The sequence below is a fragment of the Macaca mulatta genome, chromosome 20 (assembly GCF_049350105.2).
Source record: "Macaca mulatta isolate MMU2019108-1 chromosome 20, T2T-MMU8v2.0, whole genome shotgun sequence".
NCBI classification, from domain to species: domain Eukaryota; kingdom Metazoa; phylum Chordata; class Mammalia; order Primates; family Cercopithecidae; genus Macaca; species Macaca mulatta.
In genome coordinates this window covers 63689957-63707524 of record NC_133425.1, presented here as the reverse complement: position 1 = coordinate 63707524, position 17568 = coordinate 63689957, and the positions used below count along the sequence as shown (strand labels likewise).

The following is a 17568-nucleotide window of genomic DNA, read 5'->3' as shown; positions in this document are numbered from 1 at the left end:
CCAGCCTGGCCAATAGAGCGAGACTCTGTCTCAAAAAATAATAATAATAGTAAAATAAAATAAAATTTAAAAATCTGTCTTATCTTCATTTTGGTTTCCCACTTTTTTTGAAAAAGACAAATTCTAATAATTTATAAAACTGTAAATTTTTCTCAATTATGTATATGTACTTAACAAAAATAACCAAAAAATAATAATTCAATTTTTTTAAACAAAGAGGCACATTTCTGTTTATGTGTATCAGTATCTCTCCACATATCCAAACATCTCTCTCTCCGTGTCAGGATGTCTCTCTCCCTCCCTGGTACAATCTGTGGATGTCAACCTATTGAAGTTATCACTTCCCGCACTTCCTCCCTATCGCTCCTTTCCCTACTTCCTCCCTACTGTGCCCTTCCCTGTCTCTCTGAAAAATTGCTTCTGTTCAGCAATATACTGCAATTTGAAGTAAAAATTTAATTTTGGTACATGTTTGGTCGGAAAACAGCCCGTCACTCCAGCATCTCTAAATGTTACTTTTTTTTTACCTTATCAATAAGAACATTTAAATTGCTTAAAGGCCCAAAGGTTCATTTTGATATATTAACATTAAAATATGGATTATAAAAGAAAAACTTCATATGTCTACAGGTCAAGTACAATTTCTAAATTATTTCATTGTTTCCTTCCATGTTCTCAGCCTAGCTTTAAGTCCTACTCCTATGAAATTCAAGGATATTAATTTTTATTAGTCTGAAAAAATCCAACTTCAACTCTCAGTTACTTCTGTATTTGTTTTGCAGTCTTAAGCAAACCACTAGAAAAATTAAGATAAATTTCAGTAGCAAAGGGATGGGTTCAAAGTTGTCTTCATTACCATAATTCTATTTTTCTAAAGATCAGGATTGAGAAATAAAGATTCTCAATGAGAAAAAAAGCATTGGCCGGGCACGGTGGCTCACACCTGTAATCCCAGCACTTTGGGAGGCCGAGGTGGGAAGATCACCTGACGTCAGGAGCCTGGCCAACAAGGGGGAACCCCGTCTCTACTAAAAATACAAAAAAATTAGCCAGGGGTGGTGGCAGGTGCCTGGAATCCCAGCAACTCGGGAGGCTGAGGCAGGAGAATCGCTTGAACCTGGAAGGCAGAGGTTGCAGTGAGCTGAGACCGTGCCACTGCACTCCAGCCTTGGCGACAGTGACATTCCGTCTCAAAAAAAAAAAAAAAAGGCCGGGTGCGGTGGCTCAAGCCTGTAATCCCAGCACTTTGGGAGGCCGAGGCGGGTGGATCACGAGGTCAGGAGATCGAGACCATCCTGGCTAACATGGTGAAACCCCATCTCTACTAAAAATACAAAAAACTAGCCGGGCGTGGTGGCGGGCGCCTGTAGTCCCAGCTACTCGGAGGCTGAGGCGGGAGAATGGCGTGAACCCGGCAGGTGGAGCTTGCAGTGAGCTGAGATCCGGCCACTGCACTCCAGCCTGGGCGACAGAGCGAGACTCCATCTCAAAAAAAAAAAAAAAAAAAAGGGAAAAAAATAAAAGAAAAGAAAAACCCCTGGCTGGGCACAGTGGCTCCTGCCTATAATCCTGGCACTTTGCAAACTGAGGCAGGAGGATCACTTGAGGCCAGGAGTGAGATCAGCCTGAGCAACAAAGCAAGACTCCATCTCTACCAAAAAAAAAAAAATTTTTTTCCCCCCCAAATAATTGAGTGTGGTGGTATATGCTTATAGTCCCAGCTACTCAGGAGCCTGAGGTATAAGGATTGCTTGAGTCTGGGAGGTCGAACCTGCAGTGAGCTATGATTGCACCACTGCACTCCAGCCTGGGCAACAAGATGCTGTCTCAAAAAAACAAAACAAAAATCCTAACAGGTACAACTCCATGTGGGAATTTAATACATAAAAGTTGTTTTTTCTAATCAATTATAGATTAAATTGATTCTGTAAATGTAATTAATAGGTTCTTTTTTTTTCTTTTTTGTGGGGGGTGGTCCAGACAGGGTCTTACTTTCACCCAGGTTGCAGTGCAGTGGCACGATCTCAGCTCACTGCAGCCTCCATCTCCCATCTCAGGCGATGCTCCCGTCTCAGGCTCCCTAGTACCTGGGACTACAGGTGTGTGCCACCACACCTGGCTAATTTTTATATTTTTTGTAGAGACATGGTTTTGCCACGTCAGCCAGGCTGGTGACTCCTGGACTCAAGTGATTTGCCTGGCAGGGCCTCCCAAAGTTGGGATTACAGGCATGAGACACCACGCCTGGCCCCATATAGTTTTCTTAGTAATTAAATTCATATTATTATCCAAGTTTTACAATAAACTTTTTTTTTTTTTTTTTGGTAGAAATAGGATGGAGTACAATGGCATGATCATGGTTCACTGCAGCCTTGAAGTTCTGGGCTCAAGCAATCCTTCTACCTCAGCCTCCCAAGCAGCTAGGACTACAGGCACATATTACTATGCCTGGTTAATTCTTTTGTAGAGACAGGATCTTGCTATGTTGCCCAGGCTGGTCTCAAACTCCTGGGCTCAAGCAATCCTCCTGCCTCAGCTTCCCAAGTGCTGGGAATACAAAGCAGAAGCCTCCAAACCCAGCCAGGATTTTTAAATGTAATTTATTATTATCAACAATTCATTGGCTATATACTTTTAAAATTATATTTAACCTATCTAAAAATATTTTTAAGATTCAAACGAAAATAAACATTAAGTTTTTTGGTAGAATTTTTTTAAAAAATAGGAAGAGGAGAAATAGTCAAATCATTATATATTGATAATGTAGTTATATGCCACGACCCATAAACATGAAAAATGACCAGCAGCCATTTCCATCAACTCACCGAAATATAGGGGTGTGGCCAGGCTTTGGTTTGCTCCAGGTAAAGGGTGAAGGAACTGAAAGAAACTGATCACCAGATGAATCTTTCTTTAAAGGATACTGAGATCCAAGGCCATCATCTATTGAAGTCTCCCGGGATAGTGATAAACTTCCTTGGTCATCTGAACAGAGCTCTAATTTTCCTGGTACTATGGCAGCTTGATCTTCAGAAGTTTTCCTTGTTTTCAGAGGGATGTCAGTCTCTACACAGTACTGAAATGGAAAAACTGCAGGGCCAAAGCCTGACCCACCATGGACAGAAGCATTTAGCCAGGTATCTTCTGTCACACTTCCCCTGGGGGAGTGACCAGGAGAAGGAACAGGTGAGTGATGGGGTGAAAGGGACCCAGCATAACAAACTTCAGCACTGGAGTGCCTCCGTTTCCCACAGGGAGACGTGGGCCTTGATGAGGGTCCTGAGGCTGGCCTGGGGCTCAGCCAATTCTCATCAGTGACACTGGATCTAGGAGAGTGGCAAGGAGACTGCCTGGGTGATAATGAGTGTCCAAGTCCATACTGTTGATGCCAAGTTTCTTCTCCAGGGCAGCCCCCTGGAGAGCCACCAGGAGAAGTCAGAGGGGATCCAAGGGTAAATCGGGCTGCAGCTTCATTCAACTCTGAGTCCACATCATCATAAATATGTGAAAGTGATTCACAAGAAGATGCATCAGAGAACCAGCTCCTAGAAGAGATGCTGCTGGCAGGACTAGGACTAAGAGAAGACTCCCGGTAGGATGGCTCAAGAGGAAGATAGAGATGATCTCTAGAAGGCCTTTCCAAAAATTCCCGTTCTGGGTCATTTATCTGTAGGTCATCTTCATGTGCATCTATTTCTTGATGACAGTTAGGAGAGATAGATGTAATTTGAATACTTGGGCACTCAAAGGGTTTGGGACCACCTAATGGGCTATATTTAGATTCAGGACTCTCACAAGTTCCTTCATAGTTTTTGTGACTTTGGAGCTGAAACGATGGTGACAAAACAGAAGAGTGAGACGGTAATCCATGATGTGGTAAGCAAAGTGGTGTGTTTAAAGTAGATGGAGGTGGATCTACATTAAAGATGTAAATGGATGCACAATCATCTGGCTCAAGATCTATGGGAAGGAAGGCAAAAAAAAAAAGAAAACCAACAAAACAAGAAATTAGAAAACTCAGACGTATAAATTACTCGATGAGAAAGTAAATAATAACAATCTTGAGAGAAAAAAGTGAGATATAAAATGTATGTCATCAGCTCCACTAAAGAGGTGGCATGTGTGTGTTTTTTCAATGCATCTGGTTATTTCTGCAGATATGTGTGATTATTACATATACAATTACATATGTAATTTTTCCTTTTTATTTCCACATTTTCTAAAAAGATAATCAGGAAAAATTATGCTCTGAAAAAGATTTTATTCTTTTTTTTTTTGAGACAGGGTCTCACTCTGTCACCTAGACTGGTGTGCAATGGTGTGATTATAGCTCACTGAAGCCTCACCCTCCCATCCCAGGCTCAAGTGATCCTTTCCTCAGCCTCCGGAGTAGCTGGGACACAGGTACATGCCACACTCCTGGTTACTTTCTATTGTCATTTTTGGTAGATACATGGCCTTGCTTTGTTGCCCAGGCTGGGCTCAAGCTATCCTCTCACCTTAGCCTCCCAAAGTGCTGGGATTACAGGTGTGAGGGAGCCTCTGTGCCCAGCCCAATAAATGTATTTAAAAAAAAAAAAATCACATCCATAATTCTAAAAAATACTCATAGAATTACAGGTTGCAGTGAGCTGAGATCACACCACCGTACTCCAGCCTGGGTGACACAGCAAGACTCCGTCTCAAAAAAAAAAAAAAAAAAGAGAAAAGAAATGATATTCCTAGGCTACAATGAACAGAAAATCCAACTCAATGTAGCTGAAAAAGGGGGAGGGGACACAAGCTGAATATCCCTTATCCAAAATGCTTGGGGCCAAAAGTGTTTAGGAATTTGGATTTTTTTTTTGGCCCATTTACATATACACAATGAGATATCTTGATATGGGACCCAAGTCTAAACATGAAATTCATTTATGTTTCATATATACCTTATATATATAGCCTGAAAGGTAATTTTGGATAATATTTTTTAATAATTTGGTGAATGAAAAAAAGTCTGTGTTAAGAATTCTCCACTTGTGGCATCATGTCAGAGCTAAGAAGTGTAGGATATTGGAACATTCCAGATTTTGAATATGACCTGTATATATTATCCAACTTAACAACCTGCATTATCAACCTGTATATATTTATCCAACACAACAAGAAGTCAAAGGTAGGAGAGCTCCAAAAGTGGGTTTTTCTTTGTTTTTGTTTTTGGTTTTCTTCCTTTGAGATGGAGTCTTGCTCTGTCACCCAGGCTGGAGTGCAGTGAGTGGCGCAATCTTGCCTCCTGGGTTCAAGTAATTCTCCTGCCTCCTGCCTCAGCCTCCTGAGTAGCCGGGACTACACGCACTCGCCACCACGCCTAATTTTTTTTTTTTTTTCCCTGAGACAGAGTCTCACTCTGGCTGGAATGCAATGGTGTGATCTTGGCTCACTGCAACCTCCGCCTCACAAGTTCAGGTGATTCTCAAACCTCAGCCTCCCAAATAGCTGGAATTACAGGCGCCTGTCACAACACTCGGCTAATTTTTGTATTTTTAGTAGAGACAGAGTTTTCCATGTTGTCCAGGCTGGTCTCAAACTCCTGACCTCAAGTGATCTACCCGCCTTGGCCTCCCAAAGTGCTGTGATTACAACCATGAGCCACCATGCCCGGACTTTTTTTTTTTTTTTTTTTTCGAGACCAGGTCTCGCTCTGTCACCCAGGCTGGAGTGCAGTGGTACACTCATAGCTCACTGCTGCCTAAAACTCCCGGGTCAAGCGATCCTCCCACCTCAATCTTTTGGGTAGCTGAGACCACAGGTGCATGCCACCATTCCCAGCACATTTTTTTTTCTTTTTTTTGTAGAGACAGGGTCTCGTTTTGTTGCCCAAGCTAATCTTGAACTCCTGGGCTCAGGCAATCCAACTGCCCCAGCCTCCCAAAGTGCTGGGATTACAGTTCAACAATGTCCTTCAGAAATGTTTCTTTATTCCACTTTGCCATTTTTGGGGTGCTAACTTTGTGCTGTTCATTTTTCAATCACATATACCTATTCTATCTACACTGGAAACAACATGATTCAGTTTATTCATTTAACAAAATTTTTTTTAGCAACTACTATGTAAGCAGGCATATTCTGAATATTAAAAACACCATGGTAAACAAAACAAAGTCCTCTCCTCATGGAGCTTACATTTCAGTAAAATATGTCAGGCAGTGATATTTGCTATAAGAGAAAATAAAACGGGAAAAAATACAGAGGACGTGAAGATGTTAATTTAATAGGAAAGTTTGGAAAGCCTTCTCTAATATTTGAGGAAACAGCAGAAGAATATTAATGTAACTGAGCTATACAGAAAGTTAGCAGCATAATACAGGCAGAGGATAATAGTAAGTGCAAAGACCTGAGGTAGAGCATTGTTGAAGTGCACTGTGAGAAAAAGCGAGGCCAGTGGGACTTTTGAGTAAGGAGGTAGAATAACGAGTAAGGCAGAATAACTGAGTAAGGAGGCAGAATAATGAGGGCCAGGGGTGGTCAGGGAGAGAGCAGTCAGGTAAGGCCTTGTGAAATGGGAAACCACTGGAGCATTCCAAACAGAAAAGTATCATCATCTGATATATATGATCTGATATAAACTTAGGAGGCTACTGTAATCACCCAGGTGAGAAATGATGGAATACAGGACCTAAGTGGTAGTGAGTGGTAAAAGTAGAAGCAGCATTAAGAAGTCAGATTTTGGATTAAGGTAGTGCTGATGGAACTTCGTTGACTGGATGTGAAAGAACAGTCAAGGGTGACACCAAGGTTTAAAGCCTTGAACTATTATTAAAAACACAGTATTGGCCGGGCGCGGTGGCTCACGCCTATAATCCCAGCACTCTGGGAGGCTGAGTCGGGCAGATCACGAGGTCAGGAGATCGAGACCATCCTGGCTAACACGGTGAAACCCCATCTCTACTAAAAATACAAAACATTAGCCAGGCGTGGTGGCAGGCGCCTGTGGTCCCAACTGCTCGGGAGGCTAAGGCAGGAGAACGGGGTGAACCTGGGAGGCGGAGCTTGCAGTGAGCCGAGATCGCGCCACTGCACTCTAGCCTCGGGAACAGAGCAAGACTCCATCTCAAAAAAAACAAAAACAAAAAATAAAAAAAACACAGTATTGGCTGGGTGCAGTGGCTCACACCTGTAATCCCAGGGCTTTGAGAGGCCGAGGCAGGCAGATCATGAGGGGTCAGGAGATCGACACCATCCTGGCTAACACGGTGAAACCCTGTCTCTACTGAAAACACAAAAAATTAGCCGGGCGTGGTGGTGGGCGCCTGTGGTCCCAGCTGCTCGGGAAGTTGAGGCAAGAGAATGGCGTGAACCCAGGAGGCGGAGATGCAGTAAGCCGAGATCGTGCCACTGCACTCCAGGCCGGGCAACAGAGAGAGACTCTGTCTCAAACAAAAACAAAAACAAAAATAAAAACAAAACACACACACACACACACAAAGAAAATTTATTTCTGAAATTTTCTGAATTTCTGAAAGAATAGTAATTACTGAAATAAAGTGAGACAGACTTGAGATAAGAAACCAAAACTTCTACTCTGTACATATTAAATATGAGATTTCAGTAAGCTTTCCAAGAGGAAATGTCAAGTAGATATTTGTACATAAGAACACAAGCTAGTTATGTAAAATTGCGAGTCATTAATGTATACTTGAAATTTATGCCATAAGACCAAAAGATCACTAAGAAATTAGTACAAATAGAGAAGAAAGCAGGCAACTGAGGCACAAGGAACTCCAAAGTTTAGGATTAGGGAGAAAAAGAAGAATGAGTTAAGAGGTTAGAAGAGACATCAGTGAAACGGAAGAATAACCGAAAGAATGCAGCATCCCACAAGCCAAGTGAAGAAGGTGCTCATTCATTCACCATCTATTAATAATGTGATTAATATTTTATAGAAACTGTTCTAGATGGTAGGTACATAAAAAGTAAATAAGACACATATGGTCCCTGCTTTCATTAAGCAGTCTCAGTCTCAGGAGAGACTGACAAAAACACAAATTAAAAATGGTAAGTGTTACTAAGCGGTAGAAGAGAGAATTAGAGAAGGAACACATTTTACAGAGTACAAAGATGGCCTTTTTGAGAAGGTAGCATGTAAGCTAAAACCTGAAAGATAAATAGGAACCAGCAAGCAAAGAAAGGGAGTCAGTGGGGCTGGGGAGAGAAGGTGATGGTTCCAACACAGGAGAATAGGCATAAACAGTCTGAGACAAATAACACCTTGGTTTCTTTAAGAAACGCCCAAGATGGCTAGAGTTAACAACTGAAAGCGTAGAGCTAGAAGAAGCCAAGACCTAGAAGAACCGTAGTAAGGAGTTTGGATTTTATTCAAAGAATAATGGAAACCATGTAAGAATTTTAAAAAGGGGAATGACATGATTTCTATTATATTTGAGAACAACTTCAACTGCTGTTATCTCCAGTACCTACCAAGTAAGTCCCTGACATTTATTAGGTCTATAATAAACCATTTGTTCAAGTTTTTGGGGCCAAGCATGGTGGCTCACACCTGTAATCCCAGAACTTTGGGAGGCCAAGGCAGGCAAATGGCTTGAGTTCAGGAGTTCAAGACCAGCCTGGACGATGTGGCAAAAACCCATTCCTAAAAAAAAAAAAAAAAAAAAAAAAAATACAAAAGTGAGCCAGGCATGTCTAAATACAAAAATTAGACTACAGGCTGGTACTGTAGTCCCAGGTACCTAAGAGACTGAGGCAGGAGGGTCATTTGAGCCTGAGATTCAGAGGTTGCTGTAAGCCAAGATAGCGCCACTGCACTCCAGCCTCGATGACAGAGCAAGACCCCGTCAAAATAAATAAATAAATAAATAAATAAATAAATAAATAAATAAGGTTGTTGGAATTGCTTCCCTTAGAGAATCTATGTTACTCCTAAGTTATGTCAGCAAAATCCTCAATTAGGAATTTTTGAGCCATGTTTCTTGGCAATGCTATCAGACTGTTGAATTACGATGACAGCTAAAACTTTCTAAAACTTAGCTCACAATGTCAACTATCTAAATGGTGCTCAAGCGCACAGAAGTAAAACAAGCCTCTGAACACTCAAAATATACAGCATAAAGCTCATGTGTTTAACTCACAGAAATTTTCCTTGGCCCCTTGTTCAGATCCTCTCTACTCAATTTTAGATCCCATAATATTATATGCTCATCTAGTCCACAGATTAGAAGCAGGAAATCTAAAATGAGAGAAGATGGTTGCAAAGAAAAGGAAAGAGACAGGAAAAACAAGCAAACAGTTTTTCAAAGGGCATAGCACCTTGAAGTCATGCAGAACAACTGTTCTTTACTAATTTCATCTAATCTTATTGCTTATTTTCAAACTGCCTTTTTCCTTAAGAATGTACTTGATTAAATAGGAAAAATTAATTAAATCCCAACCCTTTGAGGAAAAAAGGACAGAAAGTCACCCATGGAATTACAGTTTATTCAAATGTAATTATTGTATCAGCCCCTTTCAGTTGTTGACTAATGCTGAAATCCACACCCTTCTCCCAAATAAACTGTAGATGGAGCAAACATATTCTACGTCAGAATGATGTCTTAAAGTACTGCAGAGATCTGAACACAAAATTTGTGGGAATGCTGCTTTATCTTTTTCCCAAGTGTCCAACCTCTGGAAATGATACAAGCAGCTACTACAATCTATGACAAACAGTCCTAGATCCAGATTTCCAAGTCTAGAGTTCTCAAATTCAAGGTACTTCAGAAATTTCACCATCTCAAGAATTACTTGTTCCATGTTCCTTCAACCACCAGATGGCCCCATGCAAGCATACAGTAATCTGGACAACCCAAGTTGTCTTACGAATGTTTTTATGTATAGTATGAAGCAGAGGTTGGCAAAATACAGTCCATGTGCCAAATCTGGCCTTGGTGGTAGGTCACATTTAAAATCATTAGTTTGTAGGCTATAGAAAGCCTACAAACAATAGTTTGTCTTTCTATAGCCGACAAGCTAATGGTTTTAAATGGTTTCAAAAATTGTTTTTAACTGTGTCATGACAAAAAAAAAGTTATGATTCAAATTCTGGCATTCATAAATAAAGTTTTATTGAAACACAGCCATGCTCATTCATTTATATACTATCTATGGTTATTTTCACACAAGGGTAGAGCTGAGTAGCTGTCAAAGGGACCACATGTGCTACCCCTTATTCCTTCACATTGCTGCCTGATGGACACAAATTGCAGTAACAAAGTTCTAATGAGAGCAACACATACGTATATACTGTGACTTTAAAAAAATTTTACTAGTGCATAACACAAAAAGAAAAGTAGACTTTGAATGTTGCCCTCTTAAAGCATAGTAGAGTGTGGTTATACCGTTACTAAATTAGATGTGCAATAACATTATGGCCATGTATATATATATATATATATATATATATATACACATACATGCATTACCACAGTAAATCATTCATCATAATACTCCCAACTCATAGGAAAAGAAAAAAAAATTTTTTAAACCTAATCAGGTGTGGTGGCTCACGCCTGTGATCCCAGCACTTTGGGAGGCCAAGCAGGGCAGATAACTTGAGGTCAGGAGTCCAAGACCAGTCTGGCCAACATGGTGAAACCCTGTCTCTACTAAAAATACAAAAATTAGCTGGGCATGGTGCCACACACCTCTAATCCCAGCTACTTGGAAGGCTGAAGCAGGGAATCAGTTGAACCCAGGAGGCGGAGGTCGCAGTAAGCCGAGATTGCACTACTACTGCACTCCAGCCTGGGTGACAAGAGCAAGAGTCCGTCTCCCAAAAAAAAAAAAAAAAAAACCACAGAGAGAGAAAATAAAATGGCTCATTTGTTAGCAAAGTAAAGAAAGTCATTTACTGGGGCCAGGCCCAGTGGCTCACGCCTGTAATCCCAGCACTTTGAGAGGCCGAGGCTGGCAGATTACGAGGTCAGGAGTTCGAGACCGGCCTAGCCAGCATGGCAAAACCTCGTCTTTACTAAAATACAAAAATTAGCCAGGTGTAGTGGCGGGCGTCTGTAATCCCAGCTACTTGGGAGGCTGAGGCAAGGAGAACCACTTGAACCCGGGAGGCGGAGGTTGCAGTGAGCTGAGATTGTAGCACTGCACTCCAGCCTGGGTGACAGAGTAACACACGGTCTCAAAAAAAAAAAGAACAAAAGAAAGTCATTTACTGATGGTGAGTTATTTAAATTGTATTTGACTGGAGAAATCAAAGAAATATGTTCAGAGAAAAACTTACAAGACTATTAGCCTTTCATCAAGAACAACTGGTAGAAAAACTGAGGACACTGGTAGCAACATTAATAGGTTAATTACAAAATAAGACAAACGATTTCCTTAAAAAGTGGTTTTCTGGCTGGGCGCAGTGGCTCATGACTGTAATCCCAGCACTTTGGGAGGCCAAGGCAGGTGGATCACAAGGTCAGGAGTTCGAGATCATCCTGGCCAACATGGTGAAACCCCACCCCTACTAAAAATACAAAAATCATCTGGGCGTGGTGGCACATGCCTGTAACCCCAGCAACATGGGAGGCTGAGGCAGAGGCAGAAGAATGGTTTGAACCAGGGAGTTGGAGGTTGCAGTGAGCCAAGATCACGCCACAGCACTCCAGTCTGGCAACAGAACAAGATTCCATCTCCAAAAAAAAAAAAAAAAAAGGTGGTTTTCCTTGGCCCTTGATGTGCTGCCAGATGTTACCAGCATCTGCTCAGTTGTTATTTATTGAAGAGCCAATGCTGAGTTTAAAGTAATTAAACAATTAGCCTCCATGAACAGTGTGAAAGAAACAACTTAAAGTAAAAGCATTTTCAAAGAAGTAAAGAAAACACTAATTTAGGCAGGAGGAGCCAAGAAGGCCGATTAGAAGCCACTCCAGTCTGCGGTTCCCACTGAGAACAAAAATGGCCAGTGAATCCTGCTCCATCAACTGAGGTATCCAAGTTATTTCACTGGGACTGACTAGGTGGTTGGTGTGACCCACACAGAGCTAGGAAAAGCAAGGTGGAGCAACAACCTGACCCGGTAGCCACAAAGGCAAACTCCCACACCCAACCAAGGGAGATGGTGAGTGACTGTGCTACCCCATGCGGGAAACCAGACTTTTTCCACAGATCCGTACATCCCATGGATCAAGAGATCCCCTCATGAGCCTATGCCACCAGGGCCTTGGGACCCAAGCACAGAGCTGTGTAACCTGCTCAGGTTGTGGCCAGCAGCAGCAGGCTGGACACTGCCTAAGACTACCAAGTTCCCATGGAAAGGGGCAGTTGCCATCACTGCGGTTCCTGTCTGCCGTTTTGCTCTGCTGGTGTTGGGGAGACCTGGCAGTTTGGACCAAGAGGAATTCCCCACAGCGCAACACAGTGGTGGTGGCAGATTGTGGCCAGGTTGTTTCCTTAGGTGGGACCCAGACCCTTCCCTCCTCACCAGGCGAAACTTCCTTGCAGGAAATGCAGGAACTCTAGCCAGGAGTTTATGGACAGAACTCTGATATCCTGGGAAGAAGCCTCTGCAGGTAGGGGTGGCTATGGTCTCACGGTTCAGCTGACCTAGTCTTTCCTGCCTGTTGGCAGTCCAGACGAGAATTCTCCCCATCACAGCTGAACCTGCTCACCTAAGGGGCAGCCAGACTGCTTCTTTAAGCAGGTCCCTGATCCCATCCCTCCTGACTGGGTGAGACCTCCCAACAGGGGTCGCCAGGCACCTCATACAGGAGCATTCCAGCCAGCATCAGCTCCGTGCCCTCTGGGATGAAGCTCCCAGAGGAAGGAGTAGTCAGCCATCTTTGCTGTTCTGCAGCCTCCATTGCTTATACCTCCAGGTGCGGGAGGGGGCAGATGAATTAGGTCTGGAGTGGTCCCCTAGTAAACTGCAGCAGCCCTATCCTATGGAAGAGGGGCCTTACTATTAAAAGAAAAACAAACAGAAAGCAACAACATCAACAAAAAAGATCCCATAAAAATCCCATCCAAAGGTCAGCAGCCTCAAAGATCAAAGGCAGATAAATCCACAAAGATGAGAAAGAATCAACACAAGAATGCTAAAATCTCAAAGAGCCAGAGTGTCTCTTCTCTAAATGATCACAACACTTCTCCATCAACGGCAGAGAACTGGGTTGAGAGGCTGAGAAGAATGAATTGACAGGCTTCAAAAGGTAGGTAATAACAAACTTCACTGAGCTAAAGGAGTATGTTCTAACCCAATGCAAAGAAGCGCAAAACTACGATAAACATTACAGGAGCTGTTAACCAGAATGGCTAGTTTAGAGAGGAACATAAATGACCTGACTGAGCTGAAAAACACAACAAGAGAGCTTCACAATTACAACCACAAGTATCAATAGCTGAACAGACCAGGCAGAGGAAAGGATTATCAGAGCCTGAAGACTATCTTGCTGAAATAAGACAGGCAAACAATGCTAGAGGAAAAGAAAAAAAAATGAAAAGAAATGAACAAAATCTCCAAGAACTATGGGATTACGTAAAAAGTAATCTGGTCAGGTGAGGTGGCTCACGCCTGTAATCTCAGCACTGTGGGAGGCCAAGGCAGGTGGATCACAAGACCATGAGTTCAAGATCAGCCTGACCAAGATGGTGAAACCCCATCTCTACTAAAAATATAAAAATTAGCCAGGCGTGGTGGTGCATGCCTGTAGTCCCAGCTACTCAGCAGGCTGAGGCAGAAGAATTGCTTGAACCCAGGAGGCAGAGGTTGCAGTGAGCCAAGATCACGCCACTGCACTCTAGCCTGGGCAACAGAGCGAGACTCCATCTCAAAAAAAAAAAAAAAAAGACCAAACCTATGACTGGGGTAACTGAAAGAGACGGGGAAAACGGAACCAAGTCGGAAGACATACTTCATGGTATCATCCATGAGAACTTCCCCAACCTAGAAAGATAGGCCAACATTCAAATTCAGAAAATCCACAGAAACCCAGTAAGATACTCCATGAGAAGATCAATCCCAAAACACATTATCATCAGATTCTCTCAAGGTTGAAATGAAGGAAAAAATGTTAAGGGCAGGAAGAGAGAGGACAGGTCACCACAAAGGGAAGCCCATCAAACTAACAGTGGACCTCTCAGCAGAAACCCTACAAGCCAGAAGAGATTGGAGGCCAATATTCAACATTCTTAGAAAAGAATTTCCAACCCAAATGTCATATCTGGACAAATTAAGCTTCATAAGCAAAAGAGAAATAAAGTCCTTTTCAGACAAGCAAATGCTGAGGGAATTCAGCACCACCAGGTCTGCTTTACAAGAGTTCCTGAAGGAAGCACTAAATATGGAAAGGAAAAACCATTACCAGCCACTACAAAAACACACTCAAGTACAAAGACCAATGACACTATGAAGCAACTACACTAACAGGTCTGCAAAATAACCAGCCAGCATCATGATGACAGGACCAAATTCACACATAACAATATTAACCTTAAATGTAAATGGACTAAATATCCCAATTAAAAGACACAAAATGGCAAGCTGGCTAAAAAGACAAGAATCATCGGTGTGCTGTATTCAACAGACCCATCTAACATGCAAAGACATGCACAGGCTCAAAATAAAGAGATGGAGGAAAATTTACAAAGCAAATGGAAAGCAGGAAAAAAGCAGGGGTTCCAATCCTAGTTTCTGACAACACAGATTTTAAAACAACAAGATCAAAAAAAGACAAAGAAGGGCATACAGCATGGTAAAGGGTTCAATTCAACAAGAGCTAACTATCCTAAATATATATGCACCCAAATATATATGCACTCAGTTTCATAAAACAAGTTTTTAGAGACCTACAAAGAGACTTAGACTCCCACACAACAAAAGTGGGAGACTTAACACCCCACTGTCAATATCAGACAGATAATCGAGACAAAAATTAACAAAGATATTCAGGACTTGAATTCAGCTCTAGATCAAGTAGACTTACCCAAAAACAGAATATACATTCTTCTCAGTGCCACATGGCACTTTAGATTCAATCATATACTTGGAAGTAAAACACTCCTCAGCAAATGCAAAAGAACTGAAATCATAACAGTCTCTCAGACCACAGCACAATAAAATTAGAACTTAACATTAAGAAACTCACTCAAACCCACACAACTACATGGAAATTGAACAACCTGCCCCTGAATGACTCCTGGGTAAATAATGAAATTAAGACAGAAATCAAGAAGTTATTTGAAACCAATGAGAACAAAGAGACAATGTACCAGAATCTCTGGGATGTAGTTAAAGCAGTGTCAAGAGGGAAATTTATAGCACTAAGTGCCCACATCAAAAAGCTAGAAAAAACTCAAATCGATGTCCTAACATCACAACTAAAAGACTAGCGAACCAAGAGTAAACAAATCCCAAATCTAGCAGAAGACAAGACATAACCAAGATCAGAGCAGAAATGAAGGAAATAGAGACACAAAAAAAAAACCCTTAAAAAAAAAAAAAAAATCAGGCCAGGCGTGGTGGCTCACACCTGTAATCCTAGCACTTTGAGAGGCCGAGGCAGGCAGATCACTTGAGGTCAGGAGTTGAAGACCAGCCTGGCCAACGTGGTTAAACCCTGTCTTTACTAAAAATACAAAAATTAGCCCGATGTGGTGGTGGGTGCCTGTAATCCCAGCTACTTGGGAGGCTAAGGCAGAAGAATTGCCTGAACCTGGGAGGTGGAGGTTACAGTGAGCTGAGATCACACTACTGCACTCCAGCCTGAATGACAGAGTGAGACTCCATCTCAAAAACAAAACAAAACAAAACAAAAACAAACAAAAAAAAAAAAAACACAATTCATCCAGGAGCCTGGCTAGACTAATGAAGAAGAGAGACAAGAATCAAATCAACACAATAAAAAATGATAAAGGGGATATCACCACTGACCCCACAGAAATACAAACAACCACAGAGAATACTATAAATACCTTTATGCAAATAAGCTAGAAAATCTAGAAGAAACTGATAAATTCCTGGACACATACACCCTCCCAAGACTGAACCAGAAAGAAGCTGAATACCTGAATAGACCAATAATGAACTACAAAATTGAGGCTGTAATAAATAGCCTACCAACCAAAATAAGCCCAGGACCAGACAGATTTACGGCTGAATTCTATCAGAGGTACAAAGAGAAGCTGGTACCATTTCTTCTGAAACTATTCCAAACAACTGAAAAGGAAGGACTACTCCCTAACTCATTTTATGAGGCCAGTATTATCCTGATACCAAAACCTGAAAGAGATATAACAAAAAAAGAAAACTACAGGCCAATATCCCTGATGAACATTAATCAAAAAATCCTCAAACAAATAGGTAAACTGAATCCAGCAGCACATCAAAAAGCTTACCTACCAGGATCAAGTCAACTTCATTCCCAGAATGCAAAGCTGATTCAACATATTCAAATCAATAGACATAATTCATCACATAAACAGAACTAAAGACAAAAATCACATGATTATCTCAATAGATGCAGAAAAGGCCTTCGATAAAATCCAACATCGCTTCATGTTAAAAACTCTCAATAAACCAGGCATCGAAGGAACAAACCTCAAAATAATAAGAGCCATTTATGACAAACCCACATCCAATGTTATACCGGATAAAAAAGCTAGAAGCGTTCCCCTTGAAAACTGACACAAGACAAGGATGCCCCTCTCTCACCACTCCTATTCAACATAGTAACGGAAATTCTGGCCAGGGCAATGAGGCAAGAGAAGGAAATAAAGGGTATTCACATAGGAAGAGACAGGGTCAAATTGTCTTTGTTTGCAGACGGCATGATCCTCTATCTAGAAAACCCCCTAGTCTGGGCCCAAAAGCTTAAGCTGAGAAGCAACTTTAGCAAAGTCTCAGGATACAAAATTAATGTGCAAAAGTCACAAGCATTCCTTTATGCCAACAACAGACAAGCAGACAGCCAAATCGTGAATGAACTCCCATTCGCAATTGCTACAAAGAGAATAAAATACCTAGGAACACAGCTAACAAGGGAAGTGAAGGACCTCTTCAAGGAGAACTACAAACCACTGCTCAAGGAAATCAGAGAGGACACAAACAAACATGGAAAAACACTCCATGCTCATGGATAGGAAGAATCAATATTGTGAAAACACCCGTACTGCCCAAAGCAATTTATAGATTCAATGCTATTCCCATTGAATAGCACTACCATTGACATTCTTCCCAGAATTAGGAAAAACTATTTTAAAAGTCATACAGGGCCGGGCGCGGTGGCTCAAGCCTGTAATCCCAGCACTTTGGGAGGCCGAGACGGGTGGATCACGAGGTCAGGAGATCGAGACCATCCTGGCGAACACCGTGAAACCCCGTCTCTACTAAAAAATACAAAAAACTAGCCGGGCGAGGTGGCGGGCGCCTGTAGTCCCAGCTACTCGGGAGGCTGAGGCAGGAGAATGGCGTAAACCTGGGAGGCGGAGCTTGCAGTGAGCTGAGATCCGGCCACTGCACTCCAGCCCGGGCTACAGAGCGAGACTCTGTCTCAAAAAAAGTCATACAGAACCAAAAGAGAGCCCATATAGCCAAAACAA

At 41.9% G+C, this 17568-nt stretch overlaps 1 protein-coding gene across 12 annotated transcripts in view; it reads right to left on the bottom strand.

Moving 5' to 3' along the window:
* NFATC3 (nuclear factor of activated T cells 3) overlaps nucleotides 1–17568 on the bottom strand; it is a 154878-nt gene that overhangs the window by 106622 nt on the left and 30688 nt on the right. For 11 of the 12 annotated variants that reach the window (XR_013411022.1, XR_013411019.1, XR_013411018.1 and 8 more), the window contains exon 2: nucleotides 2826–3960. The exons of the other annotated variant lie outside the window; for it this stretch is intronic. Coding sequence is in view for 4 of the 11 variants with exons in the window: in XM_015126455.3 (XP_014981941.2) it covers nucleotides 2826–3960 (1135 nt within the window). In the remaining 7 variants the exon portion in view is untranslated. The remainder of the gene's footprint in view (nucleotides 1–2825; nucleotides 3961–17568) is intronic. 12 annotated transcript variants of the gene reach the window in all.